General features: G+C 36.8%; 2 protein-coding genes and 1 long non-coding RNA gene across 5 annotated transcripts; 2 read left to right on the top strand and 1 right to left on the bottom strand.

Annotated features, from left to right (window-relative positions):
• Positions 1-206: 206 nt before the first annotated feature.
• LOC113347833 lies at positions 207-1,428 on the top strand. 2 transcript variants are annotated; one of them, XR_003359282.1, is made up of 2 exons: positions 207-703; positions 1,007-1,428. It is a non-coding gene; the product is annotated as an uncharacterized LOC113347833 (long non-coding RNA). The 2 variants fall into 2 exon arrangements; XR_003359281.1 differs by having other exon boundaries at positions 1,001-1,428.
• Positions 1,429-3,680: 2,252 nt separating this feature from the next.
• On the top strand, positions 3,681-6,964 carry LOC113347832 (cytokinin dehydrogenase 3-like). 2 transcript variants are annotated; one of them, XM_026591513.1, is made up of 6 exons: positions 3,683-4,363; positions 4,469-4,669; positions 5,194-5,321; positions 5,602-5,904; positions 6,019-6,284; positions 6,495-6,964. In XM_026591513.1, the coding sequence occupies exons 1-6, from the start codon at positions 3,772-3,774 to the stop codon at positions 6,781-6,783; spliced, it is 1,779 nt and encodes a 592-aa protein (XP_026447298.1). In that variant the 5' UTR covers positions 3,683-3,771; the 3' UTR covers positions 6,784-6,964. The 2 variants fall into 2 exon arrangements, with proteins under 2 accessions (XP_026447297.1, XP_026447298.1); XM_026591512.1 differs by having other exon boundaries at positions 3,681-4,669.
• Positions 6,965-9,204: 2,240 nt separating this feature from the next.
• LOC113351195 lies at positions 9,205-10,002 on the bottom strand. Its single transcript, XM_026595225.1, has one exon. It carries the CDS (start codon positions 10,000-10,002, stop codon positions 9,205-9,207), a length of 798 nt encoding a protein of 265 aa, XP_026451010.1.
• Positions 10,003-24,248: the final 14,246 nt, after the last annotated feature.

Genomic DNA, 24,248 nt, shown 5'->3' with positions numbered 1-24,248 from the left:
ACCAACGCTCCACTTGGGCGTTATCTTTATCAACGCGCGACCAAATATACTCTTTTCCCACTACGCCACATGACGGACTAAACCCAAATTTGATCTTTTTTTTTAGTCTTTGGTCTTTGGTTATACTCGCACCACTGTGGACGCTCTAAAGGTCTTTGAGTTTTGGATCTGATGAATCTTTTGTTTCCTAAATCTTTACTTTCTTTTTTGGTCCACCCAAAAATTGTTTTCTTATTTTGTTTTCAAAACTCTTCTTAGTTGTAAGAAGTGATCTTCGTTTTCAATGAAAACTGATTTTCTAAAACTTCTGGATTTTAAAAACTTATCTTTAATCTCCTCAAAGATGTTGGCTTCATTTTTCAAAACTTCTTGTTTTTCAAATCTTTTTTGTTTTCATCCTTTGTTTTTCAAATCGGTTTTTCTCCAAGTATTTTAGCAAAAGATAATCTTTCCTTCTTTATCCTGTAGCATCTTTCCGCTCTTGTGTTTGGTTTGTTTCTAATCTTATGTTGACCTTTCAACCCCCTGAAAGAGAGATCTGTTTTACCTTGTGTTTTTCGACGCCTGTAATGCTGCTTATTTCAGTTTTGGGAGCTTAATTTTATGTTAAATAGTTGTTCCAAAATCTCTTAAGTGAAATCCATGTTTTGATCTTTTTGTAATGTTTCTTTCCCTAATCGCGTCTCCAAAGTGAAGCCCCCAGGTAAACCCTTTTTTCCCCTCTTTGATTTTTCTTTTAATCTTTTTTGTGGTTCTTTTGCTCTCTGATTTGCTGTTTTGCACTTTAATTCCCTAAATCTTTGAGTCAGCTCGTTGTGTGGTAGTTTTATACCACAGAGTTAACTCACTGACCTAGTTGCTTAACATTTATCTTTCAACAGGAAAAATAAAACCCCTTCTATACTTGCTTGAAACAAATCTTGCTCTTGTTCTTAACCTTTCACTATCCTGTTCTTACGACCTTGATTTAAAAAATGTTCGTTTTTGTGACTTGAAAAAGTCACAGGTTGGCCGATTCTCTGCTGAGAAAATTGGCTTGATCTCTCTTTGCTTAATTTCTCTGTCATGGAGACCTCCTCGGAGGGCACAGGATCAATCACGATGCATCATTTTCTCTTTGGAATATGTTATTCTCATTATTTTGATAAATTTATCACTTGGGTTGGAGCTTGCGGTGGATGAAGTAAAAGGAAGCACAGTAGGAGGAGAAAAAACCTCTTGTCGGACGATTGATGTTATTTATCTTTTAATCAATGTAATCTTCGGCTTTAGTTTCTGTAAGAAATCTTGTTCTCGATTTGCAATCGAGTATTTTGATCTTCTTGGTATTCGGTATTCCAATGTTTGTATCCCTTTTAGTCATAGGCAAATGTATCCATGTAAGTGTTGGTTTAATTAATATATTACTTAGAGCTGTCCAAAAAAAAATGGCCGAACTATCACCTTTTTATTTGGAAGGGAAAAAAAACTTACAGAAAATAAATAACAATTAACAAGTACACAAATAGAATGAAAAGAAAAGGAAAAAGTAGAAAAGCTACATTAATCTAAAAAGCAAAGAAAAAAAAACCAAATACACGGGTATAAGCTGGTGGTGTCACTTCTAGCGATCCACAACTTAGAACATATCATATGGGTAGTCTCTTTCATATGAAAGACTACTCGCCCAGATGAATGAGTGAAGCTATTATGGGCAAATACAAAAAAAAGATCCTACACGGGAGACAGTCTCCTGTTTAATTAAAAAAAATTGGATTTTGACCAGAAGGGGGATTGTCCCCCGTCCAAAAAAAAAAAGAAAAACTAAATCTTCTTAGACGGGGGACAATCCCCCGTCAACAAAGAAAAGCTAAAACTTCTTTACATAGACGGGGGATAGTCCCCCGTCAGAAAAAAAAAAGTGAAAAAAAGAAGGTTTTAACGGGGGACTGTCCCCCGTTTTATACTAAAAGTTTCTTTTTTCTGACGGGGATAGTCCCCCGTCTAGAGTGAAATTCCCAACTACTCGTTCGAAAGAACGAGTAAGTGGAAGGATTTGGGGGAAAAGTGGGTTGAAACCTACCCATAGGAGAGCCTAATTTGTTCAAATTGGTAGTGCACTCTTTCATTTAAAAGGATGACACTACCCATAGCCCTTGCTCTTACACACGGAAGAAAATCGTTACATTTTCAGAATTCTCCTACGCACACATCTTTGGAGCAACATCTAATCTAAACTGTAAATGTTATTGCGAGTTGGTTTAAGCCTTTGGAACTTAAATTTTGGAAAGCCGATGAATCGTAAAGGATATTCCACAGTTTATTAAGAATCATTGAGTTATAGGAAAATGTTTTGTAAATTTTTTTTTGGAACAGACTTTAATTTGCCTTTATGCTAATCATGTAATTAGGCAGGAGAAGCGTGTAAGCTATTTAATCATGTTCAATCTAGTTAAACATACAGTTAAAATAAGAAAACTAGGTTCTTTGAGTGTATTCGTGCGTGACCATTGTTCATTATAGTAATAGTAGCCTAATTCAATACCTAATGTTGTTAAGATTGCGCATCATTACATGTGTAAGTTTGTAACCTAAATAGCCAACAAATAAGATCTTAATGTTCCCTTCTTCTCAAATACTATACAAAAGTTTCCCATTCTTCCATTATGATGATAATATCCGATCTGCCAGAAAAATTCGAAAGAATTTCCAAATGAAAGCAAAGTCTTTGTTGCAAGATACACAAAATCTATGACAAAATCTTAATGGCCATATTGATTCCATGCCTTACTAAATATGGTAATGAAGTCATTTTTGCTTACAAAAGCTACTCACTTTCTCATCAAAGATACCTATTTACTTTTGGAAAAAAAGATTATGACTTCCTATCTAACTTAATCCAAATCAATATCAGCCGTCTATTACTATTGATTAGGTTTAAGTGGATCCCCACAAAAGATACACTCTTGGGATACTGTAGATTAGGTTTGGTAAAATCTGTGGGCGGTGTTAAAATCTTGCAAGCAAGCAAGCACATCAGACATCTAGTCTTGCAGCTTAGTTACTACCTTAAAATTTTTGCATGATCTATCTTTTCTAACAACATCTTACGTAACAGAATTTGTTAGAATGAAAGGTGTTTCATCTCAAAGACAACCCTACTAAATGTAGAGGCCATGTGTAGGGTGGATTTCATTTGATTCTCATTTTTGTATTCTACTTAAAAAAATATAGATATGCTGCTTATCCACAACTACCAATGCTTATTGCACCTGCACTTTGTAGAGCCACTTTAATTCTTATAAGGAGCTATATGTGGTATAGGCATGTGAGAATTTCTTATATTAAAAAAGAATAACCGGGGAATAAAAAGAATTCCACCGAGTTATTACCTAAATTAAAAAACTTCGTTGTGTTGAATTTTTCTAGAGCTAACCAACTTGGGAAGGTGCTTGGAAAAAAACAAAAAAAAAACTTTGGTTAGTTGCTTAACTCTTATGGTTAAGCCTTTGAGGTCAGTCAGCCGGATCTCCATTTTACTTCTACCGAAACCACCATTTTCACGAGAATGGATAAAAAAAAAATTGGTTGCAAGTAATTTTTGTGAACATATCAATGTGACATTCGAAAAAGATACGTGGTATATGAAACATGTTAGGTTGTTTCTCACAAAGTCTCTCTCTTTTAAGTTAACGTGCTTTGTTGCTAGCTAGAAACCAAGATTCTCTTCTTTCTGCTTTAACCAACCTTAGCAACTTCTTTGTTATTCTCTTCTCTTTTCTTTTCATTTTCATGCAAGGTAAAAACATGAAACCTCTTCTCTTCTTCTTCTCTTTTTCTTTTGTTCCTCTGTTCTTTTCTTCATCTCTTCTATTCTTTTCTTCATCTCTTCTATGTACTTTGTGTATAAATACCATCTCATCCTCTCTTCTTCTTCCTCCATCTTTTAATTACCAAGTCTCTGTTTCTCTCTATCTCTCTCTACCTTTCTCTCTCTCTCTCTCTCTCTCTCTCTTTTTATATCTCTCTTTGATATCCCTTTCTCTAGCTAAGAGTATGACAAATAAGTGTAGTTCAATTCAAACATATCTAAAGGTGCTAATAGTTATAGTTATTAGCCGTTTAATGTCCATCCTTGGGAAACCAGCATCATCATCAACAAAGACAGTGACAAGTTCAGTACTGCCGCAAAACCTATTAGCACTTGATCTTGCTAATAGGTTAAGTTTCAATTCTGATTCCATCAACTTAGCTTCAACTGATTTCGGTAAACTTGTTCAATCAAAACCCCAAGCAGTTTTCTACCCGTCTTCTCACCAAGACATCGAAAACCTTGTAAAATCCTCTTACTCTTCTAATAGACCTTTTAGTATTGCAGCAAAAGGTAAAGGTCATTCGGTTCGAGGTCAAGCAATGGCTCATAATGGTGTTGTTATTGAAATGAGATCATTGATGAATTGTGGTAACCGAATCAATGTTTCCACGACAGATCTTTACGTTGATGTTGGTGGTGAACAGCTGTGGATAGATGTTCTAAATGCTACCCTCCAATACGGACTTACGCCAAAGTCATGGACTGATTATTTGTACCTCACCGTTGGCGGTACTTTATCAAATGCCGGAATTAGTGGTCAATCGTTTCTCTATGGACCTCAGATCAGCAATGTCTATGAGATGGATGTCATTACTGGTACATATTTAAGCCAAAAACTCACAGACACACACACTGGGTTTTTTCTTACAACTTTATTTATCAATCTTTCATAGTTCATAGTAATATATATTCGGCTATACCTTTGTACACATAAGTAGCTAACTAATACTAAAAGAAGATCTAGCTAGCCCACCAAGCATACGTACGTATGATGTATTATGTGTAGTACCCATCATAACTAGTGTTACCATTCATGCATGTAAGCATGCAAACTTTCCCGGTGATGAGTATCGACAGTGTCCAAATCATATATTATATGCGAGGACCAGCACTCTCGGCCTCAATCGGTATCACATATAAACAGGGGGTAGGGGACCTAAAGGTACATATAAACGATTATGGACACTATTTATCGATCATGCGCGTGTTAGGTTTAATATATTCCGTGTGGGGTTTGTTGAATTATTAGTTATAGTTGGTTTACTAACCACAAAGACTACTAGTTCCTTGTGAGTTGTAATGAATGATAAGTTGGTTTTGTTTGTGTATCCTTTTTGCAGGAAGAGGAGAGACAGTGACTTGTTCCAAACATAAGAATTCAGAGCTTTTTCTTGGAGTAATGGGAGGTTTAGGTCAATTTGGGATCATCACTAGGGCTAGAATTGCCTTACAAACAGCCCCACAAAAGGTACATTCAAATATCTCCCTGTTCTACTATATATAAAGGGAAATGCAACTTGATTAAAGTGTTGAAATATTTGTATATCACACGTTCACATGCCTTTTTTTCCCCTCCTGGATAAGATTGTAAATAGCCGAAATATGATTCGCCGTTTAATTTTCGGCTAAATGTTAACTAGATACTCATTTAACGTATATCATCTCCTAAGATGAATGTGGAATTATTTTCTTAAGTAAGAACTAGCACGACCTAATGCATTTCATGTAATCTGTTTTGACGCTTTTAGGTGAAATGGATACGGATGCTTTACAGTGATTTTTCAGTGTTTACAAAAGACCAAGAACATTTGATCTCCATAAACAACAATGAGAATGGTCATAATCATGGTCTGGATTATGTTGAAGGATCACTTATGATAGACATCCATTTAAGTTCTCTTAACAATTGGAGATCGTCGTCATTTTATTCCAAAAGAGATTATCGAGAAATTATTTCTCTAGCAACAACAAATGATGGCAAAAGCAACATCATTTACTGCTTAGAAGTGGCCAAGTATTACGATGATCTCACTGTCAATACCATCGATAAGGTACAATTTTTTCACGTGTGTATGTACTTCAACTATACCGTCGAAAAGACCCATACCTTGAATTCTATATACAATTCCATGCGATTTCCTTTTTCGAACATTTTTTTCTTGCAGGAGCTGGAATTGTTGTTCAATGGACTGAGTTACACTCCCGGGTTCAAGTTCACGAAAGACGTTTCCTATGTAGATTTCTTGAATAGAGTACGAATAGGAGAATTAGAGCTTCAAAAAAAAGGACTATGGGAAGTTCCACATCCATGGCTGAATCTATTTGTACCGAAATCTCGAATATCAGAATTTGATTCTGAAATCTTTCATGGAATCCTTGGAAAAAACAGATCCGCTGGACCAATTCTTGTCTACCCTACTTATCGAAACAAGTAAGTCATAAACTCAAATGAGCTTGACAATAATGCATAATGTTATTTCACTTTCATGGTGGTCCTGTAAAAGCGATCAGTCGAAGAACTAGATGGATCTCAGAATGACCAACTTCATATTTCGGTCCTTGATTGACCGTTGACTTTTGTTGACCAACCCGAAACCTTTAACCAGCTTCTTACTAATAAAATTGTTTAAATGTACCACAGGTGGGATGAAAGAGCCTCGGCAGTGATTCCTGATGAAGAAATCTTTTACTCAGTAGGGTTACTACAATCAAGTGGTATGAATGATTGGGAGTACTTGGAAGAACAAAATAAAGAGATACTAAGGTTTTGTGATAAAGTTGGAATCAAGTATAAGCAGTATTTGCCTCACTATGAGACTAAATCAGAATGGGTGAATCATTTTGGTGCAAAATGGGTTTTGTTTAAGCAAAGGAAAACTATGTTCGATCCTAAGAGGATACTTTCACCTGGACAAAGAATTTTTAATTAATGAAACATTTATGTAGTATTATTATTAACCAATATCGTAAAATTTTAGTTCACTTTAGAATCTAGGGGACGATTGTTTAGGACAAATATGTATGCCATGGTTACTAATTAATCAATTAGATGTGTATCATGTTTGAATTTAGCCTAGTTATCAAGCATTATGATTTTTTTCCTTGGCCTAAGTTGTTTGGATTTCATTCAGATCACCAGACTCATTTGGATTTAACGAACTAAAGTCGTAAACGATGTGTGATTATGCTAATTTAAAAATTTAGATCCTTACAACGACTTGACGAATCTATTGTTGCTCGTATTTCTTTTCTCTTTTGACTGATAAACCATGTTGGTCCTCTCAGGAAAAAAAATGCGTCGAGTCTGTTAACCAATGGATTATTTTTGAATCCTATTATTGGGGATTCAACCCAATAGGATTTTGGGGCTTAAAATGCTATGTGTAGCCAAAATATGGATAAGGGGATCTCAAGGTATATGAAAAAAATCAAAAATACCCTTACTTAAATTTCATTATTCGTCAAAAAAGAAAAAATCCTAAATATCTATAATCTTCTCATCTTCTCCTTCTTCTTCTCTTCTCATTGACAAATCAAGATGAAGACGATGATCACGATTTCATCACGAAGAAGATGAAGATCATAAAAAATATAAAAAATAAATAAATTATTTTTTCCTCATCCTTCTCTTCTCATTCATAAATCATGATGAAGATGATGATCATAATTTCATCATGATGAGGATGATGATCATGAAGAAAACCTAAAACTATTATCTTTTCAATATCCTTCTCATTCATAGATCATGATAAAGAAGATGATCATAATTTCATCATGATGAAAATGATCATCATAAAAAAAAAAACTAAGAAAACGCATCATTTATTTTTTGCTTTTGAATGGTTAAAAAATCTGATTCGATGAATTTTGGGTAAAAAAAAAAAAGCTTCTGAAGGTTTTTACGGCTGGAAGTTCTTAGATTTCCAGCCGAAAGTACATGTTTCGGCTTGGTTTTCCAAACCGAAATTATTTTTCTGATTTTTTGTTTTGTTTCCAGAACCAGTAAAACTCAGCCGTAAGTGTTGTTAACATAGCCGTAACATCGCTTACGGCTGGGAAAACCCAGCCTTTTCTGGTTCCGGAAACAAAAAAAAAAATCAGAAAAACAATTTTGGTCAGGAAACACCAACAATTCCCAACCGTTTTTGCGTTCTACGGTTAGGTCGAAAAATTATCCTAGCCATAAACAATATTTTCGGCTGGAAGTTCATCATTGCCCAGCTGAAAAAGTGTCGGTTGCGGCTGGGATCTCATGTTTTTCCAGCCAAAATTGCAAGAAACCCAGATGTTTAATGGATGTTTTCCGATTTGAATCAACAAAATCCTCCAAATATAAGGTTATCCTGAGTAATTTAAGGATATGCTCCACCATATGAGGTGGGTGATTTTCAAAAAATTAAAAAAAAAAAAAAAAAACCTAGCTAGGGTCTGGAGTAAAGGTTTTATGGGTATATCTATTGTAAGCCCTCCCGAGACTATAACTCGGCCACTAGGGAGACCTAGGGGTTTAAAGGCTCATTGCATACGCTAAATGCAATCGACGATGCCTGCGACAATGAGTTAGGATTTTGTTTTCTATTTTAGTTTTGCTCGAGGACTAGCAAATAATAAGTTTGGGGGTATTTGATAGACACATTTTTGTGTCTAATTTGTCTCGATTCTATATATTCATAGTTCTCATTCTTGTATTTATTTTGGTATTTTATCTCTTTGTAGGTGTTTTTGGAGAAATAAGCTTTTGCGGCGAAATTGGCTCAAAACGTGGAATTTGAACCTCCGTAGCAGACGTACTCGTGACATCCCAGAAATAACCCGGAGGAACCCCGAGAAAAGTGTGGAAAACATCCCAGAAAAATTACTAAACGCACCCAAGGGACAAGTGTTATACGGACTCCAGAAGCGGATAAGGGGAGACCACTGGATAAGGGGTAACATTGCCCCTTCACGTTCAAAAACTGAAATTGGCGGGAAATTTTGTGCATGCAACTGGCAGAGTTGGGGATTGATTTCGAAGGTGTTTTAGTGAGATTCAATCGCCAGAATTGATTGGGCTGGACGTGATTCAACTAAACAAGCCTGGTATAGTCGTTTGTTTGGATCGAATTGGGCTAGAAACCGAGTTGGAGATAAACAGGGAAAGTGTTTTTACACGGACCCTATTGAGATTCCTAATTCATGCACTAATCACCCTAATTAACACTAATTCAATTGAGGGTATATTAGGCATTAATAAAATAATAGGATAAGGGGCTATTGTATTTGCTATTTCATGACCCAAAAAATCTCCCAAAAATATTTGGATTTCTTTTTTTGAAAATAGATATATATTAATAGAAAGCAGAGGCTGATAATCATATTATTTCAGTCTCATCAGTTACCAACTCAGAATGAGTAGTATTTTCGATGATTGAATCTGTCAGATTAATCCCCTCAGAAACTGTTACAGGAAAGCTGTTTAAATTACATATTTCATAAGCTTTGACAGTGTCATAAGTTATTGTTGGAATTAAAAAACTAGGAGCTTGGTCTTCCCAAGAGGTTATGATGTTGCTTTTCCTTCCTTTCTTTGCCAATAGATCAGCTACTCTGTTGTCCTTTCTGTCTACATAGTGGAAACCCAAAAAAGAAACTAGGTTGTCTGCTATCTTCTTTACTTCTTCAAGAATGGCCAGACTTTTCCATTGTATGGTAGAAAATTTTCTTTGTAAGTGCCTCATTACTGTCTGATTATCCCCTTTAATGACCAGATTTTGTAAATTCTTTGAGATGATCCATTTAGTTGCCTGCAGAACAGTTAAAGCGTCTGCTACTTCAGCTGTGGAATTTCTGAAGACACCTGATTCTGCTCCTTTGAAGGTTCTTGTCCAGTTACCAAAGATAAAACCAAACCCTGCATTAGTATTCTCAGATAACCAGGATGCATCACAATTCAGTTTGAAAGTGTTAATGACTGGGAAGTTCCAATATGGTTTTGGTTTTATAATTCTACATTGAGGTTCAGTCAAACTATCCAAGTTTGCTGGATGCCAGTAAGCATAGTGTCTAGTGATATCTAATGTAAGTTGTTCAGGTGTTCTAGATTTATCTTCAAAAATCCTAAGACAGCTTTCCTTCCAGATGAACCAGCACTTAGTTGTTGCAAGTTCCATTGATATAGAATTCAAATCACCTATTATCCATTTATTGTATTTATACAAGAAAGAATTATTGACGGAGTTTAAGTTTTGAGGTGTTCCCTGTGAGGCCATTGGTGGCATATTCCACACATCGTTTGCATAGTCACAGTCAAAGAACGGGTGATATGTAGATTCCACAACATCTTTTCAAAACACACATTTGTTTTCCACAGATCTTAATTTTTGTCTAGTAGGCAGTGCATCCTGCAAAAATTTCCAGATAAACAATTTGATTCTTTGAGAAGTGTCCATGCTCCATAATCCTTTCCAAAACTTCTTAATTTTGTCAGAAATGGTATTAGAAGGATTTAGTAGTCTGGCATATAGAGAATTTACAGAAAATTCTCCATTCCTAGTTAATGTCCATCTTAGCTTATTTTTTCTCAACTGTCCTTCAGCATTCGTATAAAATCTTATGTTATTGATTTCTTGCACAATTTAGTTGTCAAACAGATATTCTAGCAGTTCCAAATTCCACTTTTTCGTGTTTGAGTCTATGAGCTCAAACACAAGTGTTATGTTTGTGTTTCCTTGGTGAATAGACTCTTCCAGAGTCGCTTCCCTGGTTGGTATCCATTTATCATCCCAAATATTTATGGATTTTCCATCACCTACTTCCCATATACTATCTTTTTAATATGTTCTATTCCTTGGAAGATGCATTTCCATACCCAAGAAGCTTTTGATTTCTTCTTGGAATGTAAGGCTCCTGTTTTCTTAAAGTATTTTCCTTTAAGAATTTGAGCCCAAAGATCATCTGGGTTACTTAATAGCCTCTGGCAGGTCCGGAAAGATGTATAAAAATGAAGCAATAAAAACGCGGGCCTACAGTAATACCGCAAGTGCACGGTCGTCGGTTGTAGCTCGTGCAAGTACGGGTCGATCCACAGAGATCGGGTGTGTTTTAGAGAGTGTTTCTAGCTAATTGAGTTCCTAAGTTTGCTTTGGGTTTAGAAGCCTTTTGGCTTAGATTGGGCTTTGAGTACTAATGGGTTTGAATGCCCTTTGAATGAATTGGGCTTAGTGGGTTTGTTAAAGATAAAATGAACTGAGCTTGGGCTCAGTTATCTTTGAAGTGCAAATGGGCTTTGGGCCTTTGATTGAGCTTTGGGCTTAATTTCACCTTAACAGTGAAATGGTCTTTCACAGTAATTGGGCTTTGGTTATGGTCTTCTGATGAGCCCAATTTGTGCTCTGGGCTTTTGGTTTTAGAAACTGGGCTTGAGCTTTGAAAGTTGGGCTTTGTTTCAGTGAACTGATTTGAGCTTTGGGCTCAACAGTTCAACTGTGAATTGGGCTTAGGACCTTGGACTCAGTTGGCCTTGGAAGGCAGCAGCAGCAGAAGAAGCTGCAGCAGCAACAGAAATGGATTGGCAGCAGCAGGAGCAAGTGCTGCACAGCAGCTACAGGGGAAAGAAGCAATGCAGGGCAAAGAAAGAAGACAGCAGTAAGGGAAGCAACAAGAAAAGCAACAGAGTTGCAGGGAAGTGAAGCAGCAACCCTGTAGTGCAGCAGCAGAAGTGCAACAGTAGGGGGAGCAGAAATGCAGTAGAAGAAAATGTAGAAAAGCAACAGAGTTGCAAGGCCTGGAAGAAACAATCAAGGCAAAAACAAAACAAAGCATGAACAAAGCCAACAGTTGATGATGAAATTGTGGATGACAGGGAGCTAGGGGTTGAATTCACTCTAATGTTTACTGTGTATTCTCCTATAGGAAGTTAAACACAACTATGGTATAATTTCCAAAGCACTAATTGTCTTTCTACAGCACAACTAGTCAAGAGATTATGAATTCAGCTTGAGTTGCAGCTTATCAGCAGCTCATGATCCTAACTACAAAGTATACATGGCATACATTGTGAAAGTGAGGTGATGATGAGCTAAGTTCAGGTTTTACCTAAACTTGTTTAGCTTTCTAGAGCAATGTGGTCAATATACTGCACATTAAAACAATAAAGCTTCATCAAGTCCCTAGCAGGGTGATTTAGAACATGATAAGCAGCATAACAGTGAGCTAGGGGTGGCACTAACAAGACATTTGCACATTAACAGGCATAATTACACATGAACAGGAGCACTGAACTAACAATACATCAAAACAATTACACAACATGGCAACAAATGCATATTACAACATCATACACAGTACAATAACAAGAAGAAACATATGCAGATGATTAACAGTGCAGCAAAAATTAACATCAAACCTAACCCAATTAGGGGGAAACTTGGCTAGTCCAAGAACAGTTTTTACATCCCTAACACTTCCCTTTTATAGTTTACAAAACATCCCCAAATTTAAGAAACCCTAAATTTGAAATTAGGGTTTTTTCGATTTTCAAAATCACTCACCAAATTTCCTTGTTTGTTGTTCCTTGTCCTTCTTGTCGATGACCCATGCTTCTTCTGCTCCTCTGCTACGAATTCAGTTCCCATCAACCTAGTTCTCTCATGTCAAACCCTAACAGTGGGTAGGGTTAATGAAATGGGTGAAATAGGATGATGGGTTTTGTTGTCGGTGATGGAGATGGTAGTGGTGTTGTCAGGTGTTTGTGTGGTGGTGGAGCTCGAGGTCTGGTGTGTGGCAGGGAAGTTGCAGGCGGTATGGTGGTTCTGCAACTGATTTTGGGAGAAGGGGAGGGTGGTCGACTGATTTGGGAAGAGGGGGGCGTTTGGTAGAGGTGTAGGGTGTTTGGTACTGTAGTGTTGAGCGGTTGCAGCGAGGGATGATGTTTCGCGATCTGGTCCGTAGGATGTGACGATGGTAGGTGGATCGGACGGTGATGCGGAGGCAAGCGAGGAGCGACCGTCGGATGAAGGGATACAACGAAGTTAACGGCTCTAGATGGGGTTAGGTGTTGTAGTGTAAGGCGGGGATATCAAACTTTGATGAACAGCAAGGGAGCAACCGTTGGATTCAGCTACCATCTAATCTGAAGGCTTGGAATTTCAGCGCTGTGGTGCTTGGCAGAGACATCAGATTTTGATGCTCAGCAAGGAGCGACCGTCGGATGCTTCTGAGAAATGATCTGATGGCTGAGGTCGGAGGCGCTTTTGTGTGTAGAAAATGAGGTTGTGCGCACCATTCTTCGCGCTTCCTTGCGTAATTTCTCCCGGCTTTTCACTACTTTTCTGCTCTTTTCGCTCCGCGACTCATCCGAACTTTATTTATTACCTAAAAATGCAAAATTAATTAATAAAAATATTTATTCTTGAAAACAATGAAAATACAGAATATGGGATAAAATGTAGAATTAACGCACAAAGATGAGTTAAATGCCAACAAAAATATAAAATATCATTTTGGCACTCATCAAATACCCCCAAACCTGAATTTTACTTGTCCTCAAGTAAAACAAACTAAGGAAATCCTACTATACCACTGTCGCTGGTCTCTCGAATGCATTTAGCGTATGCACTAAGCCTTTTAAACCACTAAGTGTCCCTAGTGGACGAGTTGAAGTCTCGTGAAGGTTTACCAGAGGTGTGCCTACAAAACCTAAGGACAAAAATAAGCTCATATTCCATCAAATGACATGTGCAAAACAGTTAAGCTCACAGCAAAATGGAGATGTCAATCTAGCTATCGAAGGCACAATCCTAGCACTGATAACAAATAAGGACATGTGATAAGAGTGTAAAGTGTATCTACACATGTGTAAAGAAAGATCTGAAGTTATGACTACTAATCACCAAGAGATAGTTTCTCAGGCTAAGAACTGAGGTCGAAATCTAGCTAGCTGTCCGGACTTTACGAGAATTGTGAATGAGTTGGAGGTATTTCACAATTACTCGCGTTGTACATCAATGGCATACACCCTCCTTGCTTATTACAAAAGAAACAACAAAAGATGACTATTTACATGACTCTTATTTACATTGACATCTCTTTTTTTTTGGAACAAGAGATGGAATTGATAAATACTTGATTTTTTTGTATTTTTTTTTTTTTTTTTTTTTTTTTTTTTTTTTTTTTTTTTGAATATACATCGTTTTTTTTTTTTTTTTTTTTTTTTTTTTTTTTTTTTTTTTTAACAAGGAAACACTTTTGATACATAACAAGAAGAAACAAAAATTACATGACACTTTGCAAGAGGTAGCCCTTTTTGATGCACCCAGTTAAATTCGATGGTTGTCTTTCTTAATGTAACCTCCACCTTCTATCCCAACCAACCAAAGAACAAGCTAGTCAAGTTTCGTTCAGTATTCTAAAGTGATTGGCAATCGTAACTTCCTATCCAACACCTTGAAGATCGAGGCCATACATGTATTGGTAGATCGTGCGCGTGCAAATTTCTTATCACTATGTGAATTGTGCTAGAATCAGGGTGCCTAAATATCTAGACTAAGACTCCTAATAAAATACATATTTGCACAAGAGTCAACATTTCAAGGTAAATGAGCTCCATTTTTTATGATTTTTCATTTTTTAATTTTTTTGAATTTTGATTTTTTAATTTTTTCAAAAAGAAGAAGGACGTTTTTAATTATAGCATATTATCGTGGTATCTACTCTATACCCCCAAACCTAAACTAAACATTGTCCTCAATGTTTCAAAATATGGAAAGAATTAAAATGCAACATATGGAAAGGGACATGCTGAGTAGAGTAAAAGGAGAGAGAATACCCGATCTCGGCGAAAGCAGAATTAAAACTCCGTTATTCAAGGCAAAAATCCAACATATTTCAGCCGAGATCATATTGGATTAGCAAAATATATACAAAAGGAACAAAAGGGTTTTTAAAATTTTATCTACTGGATTATATACAAAAAATTCACCATACACTAACAATCTAAAGAGTTGAGGATCAACCCAAAAGACGAAGTGTAGACATTTCAACAGCTTCACACAATAATAACAGGAAAGAAACGCAAGTGAAACTGTGAAACAAAATGAGCTACCCCCAAACCTGGATTTTACAGAAGATATAATTTTGAAAACAAAATCGCGCAGTTTTGGGGGTTCATCATGCACAAGGTCTAGCTCAAATGAACTGTGCTAGGGACGGGCAAACATGCTATTTCCAACTGTGGTTCCTCAAATGTATTATATTTGGAAGCAAAATAGTCCAAGAGGACTTGGGAAGCACACAGTTCCAAACCTAGGTTGGGATTTCAGAAAAATTGGTTTTACAATATTGGTACAAACCAAATCTAGGTTGGGTGGAAGGCCATCAGATTGTGACTTAGGTAGAAGAATAGGCATATCATTATCAATCAAATCAAAATCTTCTAACTCATCTACACATGTCACATCATGCTCACAATCATCAACATTGGCAAGTTCACACTTAGAATCATCAACATCATCAACAGATTCATTCTCATGCATCGGCAAATCAGGAGAAATATCACAATGTGACCTAGGTAGAGAATCAGACACATCAAATATATTTTCATGCATATTAGTGTCTACAGAAGATTCAACTATTCCTATGTCATGCTCATCTTCACAGAATAATTGTACGAATCCCATGTCAATATCAAAATCATATGAATTACAATGAGTATTAGAAAAAACAACATTCATGAAGGTCGAGGGCGAGAAGCCATATGTTATTGAACCAACAGGTTCCACAATATTTTCATGTTCTTCTAACACATCATCATAATCATCATCAATCATGGTAGCATGCATATTGGTCCTCATTAAAAGTGGTGGTGTCGTTAGTCGATTCATGTTCCTCTAAATTAGGTTCATATTCAACATCATTTACATGAATGGGACTAGACACTTCATTAGGGACAACATACATTTCCTCATGAATTTCCTCCTTTTGTAGGTGAAGCAAAATCTGATCTAAATATGCCTGAATTCGTGATGTAGATCTATCGAAGTTTTGCTCACTAAGTCTGAAAGCTTCTGTGGTGGAGTCTAAATTCATGGGAGTACAAAATTCTTCATGTTCAAATTGTGGTGATGGTACATGTGTGCATGGTCATTAGGGTTTATAAAAGATTGATCGCAACCCTCAAAGGATTGATTATGGTCCCAATGACTACCATTCTCACAATTTATGGGCATTTCATACCTTGGATTTTCTCTAGATTGCCTAAAATTATGCAAAATATGACAATTCTCAACAGGGTGGTCTAAACTACCACATGCGGGACATGCATAGATTTCAGGTTGCCTAAGAAAATTAGATGTGACAGATTCCTCATGTGATTGCATTTCTAAAGCTGTGATTCGAGCTTCTATTTGATCCATAAGTGATGATTGTGTGAGTGAGGCACTAGCAAAATGTTCATTTTCACGTTGTGGCGAATGATGCATGTTGAATAGTCATTAGGGTTCATGTATTGCGGCTCGGGACTTTGAAAATGTCCATAATAATTCCTATGACTATTGACATCATGGTCCGTGGAAGGTTCATAACGTGGCATATGCCCATAAGCAAGTTCTCTAAGAGTTTTATTTCCATCCCCAGGAGCAGACCAATATCCAGACATGATTGGCTCAAAAGCTAAGTAACTATGTTACAAAGCTCAGAATTTGGTTTTTAAAGGGTTTGGATTTTTGGGAAAAATTTGGTTTTTAAAGGGTTTGGATTTTTGGGAAAAATTTGGTTTTGGTGGGAGACATTTGAAAATTTGGTTTAATGGGAGTAAAATAAAATTGGTTTAAGATGCAGTAAAATTTGGTTTTAAAATTGGGAGCAAAGTAGAATTTTTTTTTTTTTTTTTTTTTTTTTTTAAAGAAAAATAAAATTAAAAAAAAAAATAAAATTTGGTTTTTGAATGGGAGCAAGCCCACTGTGCAAGCCTCTAATGAAATGGAAGGAAGGCTGCGGCCCACAATCGGTTATCAGCTGGTTTAAACCCAGAGTCCAAAATACAAGTCCAATGGAAAAATTTAAACAAGCCCACACAAAATAAATACAAGCCACAAATTAAACAAACAAGCCCACAATATAATTACAAACCCAAAATAGAAAAATAAAAAGCCCAAAAAATTGGGTTAATTATTACAAGCCCACAATTAAAAAAATTGGAAGCCCACAGGTTGGGTTCTCTCAATGAAATGGGTTTAGGCTTACCTTTTTAGCACAGCCCAGCTGCTCTGATATTGTTGCAAAAACCCAGTTGGGTTTTGGTTCTTTTCCTTAGTGGCGTCCCAGCAGAGGAAAAACAGGTTCAGAATCAGCAGGTCCAATAGCAAATGAAATGAAGCAGATGCAGATGCAAATGCTATGAATTGAAATACAAAATAGCTAAGAAAAACACAGATAAAACACAGCACCAATCCCCGGCAGCGGCGCCAAAAACTTGGCAGGTCCGGAGGGGTGTATAAAAATGAGCGCAATAAAAACGCGGGCCTACAGTAATACCGCAAGTGCACGGTCGTCAGTTGTAGCTCGTGCAAGTACGGGTCGATCCACAGAGATCGGGTGTGTTTCGGAAGTGTTTTAGCTAATTGGGTTCCTAGATTTGCTTTGGGCTTAGAAGCCTTTTGGCTTAGATTGGGCTTTGAGTACTAATGGGCTTGAATGCCCTTTGAATGAATTGGGCTTAGTGGGTTTGTTAAAGATAAAATGAACTGAGCTTGGGCTCAGTTATCTTTGAAGTGCAAATGGGCTTTGGGCCTTTGATTGAGCTTTGGGCTCAATTTCACCTTAACAGTGAAATGGTCTTTCACAGTAATTGGGCTTTGGTTATGGTCTTCTGATGAGCCCAATTTGTGCTCTGGGCTTTTGGTTTTAGAAACTGGGCTTGAGCTTTGAAAGTTGGGCTTTGTTTCAGTGAACTGATTTGAGCTTTGGGCTCAACAGTTCAACTGTGAATTGGGCTTAGGACCTTGGACTCAGTTGGCCTTGGAAGGCAGCAGCAGCAGCAGCAGCAGAAGAAGAAGCTGCAGCAGCAACAGAAATGGATTGGCAGCAGCAGGAGCAAGTGCTGCACAGCAGCTACAGGGGAAAGAAGCAATGCAGGGCAAAGAAAGAAGACAGCAGTAAGGGAAGCAACAAGAAAAGCAACAGAGTTGCAGGGAAGTGAAGCAGCAACCCTGTAGTGCAGCAGCAGAAGTGCAACAGTAGGGGGAGCAGATGCAGTAGAGAAAATGTAGAAAAGCAACAGAGTTGCAAGGCCTGGAAGAAACAATCAAGGCAAAAACAAAACAAAGCATGAACAAAGCCAACAGTTGATGATGAAATTGTGGATGACAGGGAGCTAGGGGTTGAATTCACTCTAATGTTTACTGTGTATTCTCCTATAGGAAGTTAAACACAACTATGGTATAATTTCCAAAGCACTAATTGTCTTTCTACAGCACAACTAGTCAAGAGATTATGAATTCAGCTTGAGTTGCAGCTTATCAGCAGCTCATGATCCTAACTACAAAGTATACATGGCATACATTGTGAAAGTGAGGTGATGATGAGCTAAGTTCAGGTTTTACCTAAACTTGTTTAGCTTTCTAGAGCAATGTGGTCAATATACTGCACATTAAAACAATAAAGCTTCATCAAGTCCCTAGCAGGGTGATTTAGAACATGATAAGCAGCATAACAGTGAGCTAGGGGTGGCACTAACAAGACATTTGCACATTAACAGGCATAATTACACATGAACAGGAGCACTGAACTAACAATACATCAAAACAATTACACAACATGGCAACAAATGCATATTACAACATCATACACAGTACAATAACAAGAAGAAACATATGCAGATGATTAACAGTGCAGCAAAAATTAACATCAAACCTAACCCAATTAGGGGGAAACTTGGCTAGTCCAAGAACAGTTTTTACATCCCTAACACTTCCCTTTTATAGTTTACAAAACATCCCCAAATTTAAGAAACCCTAAATTTGAAATTAGGGTTTTTTCGATTTTCAAAATCACTCACCAAATTTCCTGTTTGTTGTTTGTCCTTCTTGTCGATGACCCATGCTTTCTTCTGCTCCTCTGCTACGAATTCAGTTCCCATCAACCTAGTTCTCTCATGTCAAAACCCTAACAGTGGGTAGGGTTAATGAAATGGGTGAAATAGGATGATGGGTTTTGTTGTCGGGTGATGGAGATGGTAGTGGTGTTGTCAGGTGTTTGTGGTGGTGGTGGAGCTCGAGGTCTGGTGGTGGCAGGGAAGTTGCAGGCGGTATGGTGGTTCTGCAACTGATTTTGGGAGAAGGGGAGGGTGGTCGACTGATTTGGGAAGAGGGGGCGTTTGGTAGAGGTGTAGGGTGTTTGGTACTGTAGTGTTGAGCGGTTGCAGCGAGGGATGATGTTTCGCGATCTGGTCCGTAGGATGTGACGATGGTAGGTGGATCGGACGGTGATGCGGAGGCAAGCGAGGAGCGACCGTCGGATGAAGGGATACAACGAAGTTAACGGCTCTAGATGGGGTTAGGTGTTGTAGTGTAAGGCGGGGATATCAAACTTTGATGAACAGCAAGGGAGCAACCGTTGGATTCAGCTACCATCTAATCTGAAGGCTTGGAATTTCAGCGCTGTGGTGCTTGGCAGAGACATCAGATTTTGATGCTCAGCAAGGAGCGACCGTCGGATGCTTCTGAGAAATGATCTGATGGCTGAGGTCGGAGGCGCTTTTGTGTGTAGAAAATGAGGTTGTGCGCACCATTCTTCGCGGCTTCCTTGCGTAATTTCTCCCGGCTTTTCACTACTTTTCTGCTCTTTTCGCTCCGCGACTCATCCGAACTTTATTTATTACCTAAAAATGCAAAATTAATTAATAAAAATATTTATTCTTGAAAACAATGAAAATACAGAATATGGGATAAAATGTAGAATTAACGCACAAAAGATGAGTTAAATGCCAAGAATAATATATAGAAATATGCACTTTTTAGCACTCATCAGCCTCCAAGCTATTCTGATGATCATTGCTTGGTTGACCTTGTTAGCCTCTTTAAAGCCTAAGCCTCCCTGTTCTATTGGTTTACATAGAAAGTCAAAGGATTTTATGTAAATACCTTTAGAATTTGTGTGTTTCCCCCACCAAAAGTCTCTCTGTATATTATTAATTCGTTTCGTGATCTTTTTAGGTAATACAAAGCAACCCATGCTGAAGATTGGCATATGCTAGATAAAACAGCTTTGTTCAAAACTATTTTTCTTGGCCGTGACAGGATCTTTCCCGGCCAAGTTTTTATTCTTTGTTCTGTTTTTTCGATTATATTATCAAAGGATTTAAGCTTTGATCTATCTATGAACAGAAGCACCCCTAGATGTGTGTCTTTTATGTTTATCTTTTTGATCTTCATTAATCTGCATATTATTCCCTGGTGTTCACTGTGAACCTTTTTGTTAAAAAACAGTCCAGATTTTGCAAAGTTTATTACCTGCCCTGATGAAGCACTAAAAAACTGCATTGCTTCTAGCAGATTTTTACAACTACCTAGATCATCTCTAGTGTACATAAGGAGATCATCTGCGAAAAAGAGGTGTGTGGAGTTGATCTAGGTGTTAGTTTTATCCCTTGAAATTCTTTCGTACTTTCTAAGTGATTTAACAGTCTTGAAAACACTTCCATGCACATGATGAAAAAGTATGGAGACAATGGATCTCCTTTCCTTATTCCCCTAGATGGTTTAAATTCACTACAAGGATTGTCATTAAGAAGAACAACAACAGAAGAAGTAGAAAGGTATTCATAAATTAGTGTACACTAATGTTCAGAGAAGCCAAAAGCTTTGAGAGTTTTAATCATAAAAGTCCATTTGACCCTGTCGAATGCCTTCGACATGTGTATTTTGAGACCAATGTTACCATTTTTATTTTTACTTTTCTTCATAGAGTGCACCATTTCATGAGAAACAATAATGTTGTCTGAAGTTTTCCTGGAAGAAAGGAAGGCAGACTGTAAAGGTGAAATTATGTTTTCCAAAGATTTTTTGAATCTATTTGCCATAACCTTAGCTATGATTTTGTAGGGTGTATTGCAAAGACCAATTGGTTTGAAGTCTGCTGGAGATTTTGGACTTTTTATTTTTGGGACTAGAAAAAGAAAGGTTTTATTTAGCTCACCATTTAGATTTTTTTTTTAAATAAATCTTGTATTACAGCCACTAATTATGGTCTTACTATTCCCCAATTATGTTTGAAAAAACTCACTAGGAAACCATCTGATCCATGAGCTTTGTTTGGTTTTAGTTTTTTTACCACCTCCCATATTTCGTCTGGAGAAGGAACTACAATTAAGGCATTATTCTCCTCAAAAGACATACAAGGTGTGATGTTAGAAAATATTTGGTCTTCCAAATTGGTAGAAGTCTCAGTAAATAACTCAGAGAAATAAGAAGTTAGAACTTCTTCAATTCCTATTCTATCTGAAACTAAATTATCATGTTTATCCTATATACAGTCTATGTTATTTATTTTTCTTCTTTTCAAAGTTGTAACATGAAAGAAAGTTGTGTTTCTTTCCCCCAAAGCTATGGTGTTGTTTCTGAATTTTTTTTTTGCGATTTCCTCTTGAGAATCATGCAATGCTTCTAGTTCTAATAACTTGTTGTTTATGAGATTTGTATCAATGTCATTTGTTGGTTTTGCGGTTAATCTCTCTATGTTTTTTAAGATTATATTGATCTTTTTATTTGGTTTTCCAAACAAATCTCTTTTCAGGTACTAAGGTTGTCGCTTAAAGTAGATATATTTTCGATAAGATCGAAGACATGCTTCCCTGAATTAACAACCCGAGATTTTTTTATAACCTCTATGAAAGTAGGTTCTTTAAGCCAGGTGTCGTAAAACTTGAAAGTTGGAGATAAAAAATAAAATGAAGATTTCAGGGAAAGACAAATTGGTCCATGGTCAGAACCAATTGCCACCAAATTTTCAAGGGATGCTTCCTGGAATTCTAGATTCCATTGTGCAATGGCTAAGGCTCTGTCCAGTCTCTGCTTTATATTAGCCGAACCTTCTCTTTTATTACTCCAAGTAAATATGTTTCCTTTGAAACCCAGGTCCTCTATACCTGCTCTTTGTATTAAGTTCAATATAGGTTCAATTTTTTGCCTATTGAAAGGAAGGCCACCCTCCTTTTCCTCGCTATTGAAGATTATGTTAAGGTCACCTACTAGCCAAGGAATTGAGTCTAAGTTCACTCTTTGTGTTATGTTCTATAAATATCCCATTATTTCAAGTTTCATTTCATGTTTTGGTGAGCCATAAAAACAACTAAGAAGCCATTCCTTTGAATGGAAATTATTTTTAACAATGATGCTGATCATGTTTAGGTTTCATTGAACCACTTCGAAATGAAACCCATCCACCCAAGCAATCGCTAGTCCCCCAGCTATTCCATCTGAGTCTACAATGTGGGTGTTAGGAAAATAGTTAAGAATGTTTCTCATTAAGCTTCTTTGAGACTTAGTTTCCAAAAGAAACAAAATATCCATCTTTTCGACATTAAGTAAATTTTTTATATGTTGTTGTGTTTTCTTCTGTCCACACCCTTGTGTGTTCCATGCTAGGGTTTTCATTATACGATAAAAGAAGAAAAAAAATAAAGGCAAAAAACATACGCAGATTTAAGTACTCGAGTCTATTGAAAACTCAGCTTATAATCCTAAACTAAAAGGCAGGCTAATGTGTTTTAATGATAGCAATAACTAAGATCTAACATGTAAGCATGAAGAGGAAGCATGAAAGTTGTAAAATATAACACAAGATAAAGAAAAGGACTATCTTAAATAAAAGGGTTTGAAATCAAAAGCTTGAGGGAAATACAACCAGATATGCAAGAAACAATTAGGTACCCTCAAGCTTTTGTTACCTGTATTCTGTTGTGAAGTCTTGTTTGTTAATATAATAGATAACACTTATTGGAGTCAGTGAAAACTTGAGCACTTACTAAGCAGTGACAACTCAATGACTAGGTCCAGATTTCTTGGAAAAAAATTAGTAGAAGAGGAGCAAGTACAGTACTATGATAAGTGCATAATTCATATGATTTTAGTATCCATTCCATACTTGTTTAAGCTGTTATTCTTGCATATTTTCGTATTATTACTCTTGTTTTCTCTTATTTACCTCTATTAGGTGAATCATCCAAAAAGGATCTATAAAGTGCTTAAAATAGTTAGGAAGAGAAGTATTCCAAGTATCCAAGTGCGCAAGTCCAAGAGAAGTGGAAGAAGTGCGACAAAAAGGAGCAAAACGTTCAAAATCAAGAGAAGGGCCAAAGACCGATTTTAACTCATTCAAATTAAGGATTTCTCATCATCATATTGAAGATAATTTAAAGATAAAAATAATGCAAAAAGAATGAGGTCATTCCGAGTTCGAACGAAGGAGTTGTGTCCAAAACAAGCTTTTATCAAATACCGAAGACAGTAAAGTATGCAAACGGGTACGCATACTTAAGTTCCAAAAATTTCTTCTGGAATTTGAGGTACGTATACCGATACGCATACTTAAGGAGTATAAAAACGTGTATGCATACTTTTGAAGGCCTAAGGTCACGGTTAGGTTCTTTATGTCGTATTTTCGGTTCGGGTTCTTGAACCCTAACTAAATACTTGATGGCCAAGCAATGTAAACCTATAAAAAGGTATTAGGTCATGGAATCAATCATCTCGTGTTATACTTTTGTTCTTCATTAACATTTTAGGGTTTACCCCTTTAGGGAGAAACCGGGTAATTGGGTAATCATGAGAAACTAAATGTTTGTTCATTAAGGATGAATTCAATGTTCTAAGCGTGAAGCTTTATTAATAATACAAATCTATTGAGAGTTTTTATCATCATCGTTTGTCTTTACTATATTTAGGCTTTATGAATGGTTCTTAGATTGATTTGGAGTGCATGCTAGATTGATCTATTGATCGTTCTATTGCTAGTAGAAGTTAGGAGATAAGTAATCGTCGAATAACTCTCTACACAAGTAGAAATCGCGAAACCTTACAGAGGGATTCTGTGGAGCAATCGTGTGTGAATACAACACCAGCAAGTAAATCTTGATCTAAGAGTTTAATACTGGGATCAACCTAAATTCATAAAGCTTAAGGCGTTCGATTGGATTACACCTTGAGTGATCTACTACTTGGTGGTTCGTTGGATAGAATCTGGTAGTCGAGAACTTCCGTATCCAATGATTGAAGGAGTTTTGGGGATAACACTTATCTAGATGTTGTTCCACAGTTGATGATGAATGGTTCTTACGAACGATATATAAGTATTCTAATTTTTTTAACGCTTGGTAACAACGAAGGATTCCTTGATCATCTCTTTTCTTTATTGTCTTTATATT

The sequence above is a fragment of the Papaver somniferum genome, chromosome 2 (assembly GCF_003573695.1).
Source record: "Papaver somniferum cultivar HN1 chromosome 2, ASM357369v1, whole genome shotgun sequence".
Taxonomy (NCBI): domain Eukaryota; kingdom Viridiplantae; phylum Streptophyta; class Magnoliopsida; order Ranunculales; family Papaveraceae; genus Papaver; species Papaver somniferum.
The sequence above is the reverse complement of the archived record's forward strand: the minus strand, read 5'-3'. Positions and strand labels throughout refer to the sequence as shown.

What these genes read in the sequence shown, in the direction of transcription:
- LOC113347832 (XM_026591512.1), top strand. Translation starts at nt 3,772, where the DNA reads ATGCAAGGTAAAAACATGAAACCTCTTCTCTTCTTCTTCTCTTTTTCT. An exon ending in CTGTCAATACCATCGATAAG is followed by an intron (nt 5,905 to 6,018) that starts GTACAATTTTTT and finishes TTTTTCTTGCAG; the next exon opens with GAGCTGGAATTGTTGTTCAA. An exon ending in TACCCTACTTATCGAAACAA is followed by an intron (nt 6,285 to 6,494) that starts GTAAGTCATAAA and finishes AATGTACCACAG; the next exon opens with GTGGGATGAAAGAGCCTCGG.
- LOC113351195 (XM_026595225.1), bottom strand. Translation starts at nt 10,002, where the DNA reads ATGGAACTTGCAACAACTAAGTGCTGGTTCATCTGGAAGGAAAGCTGT.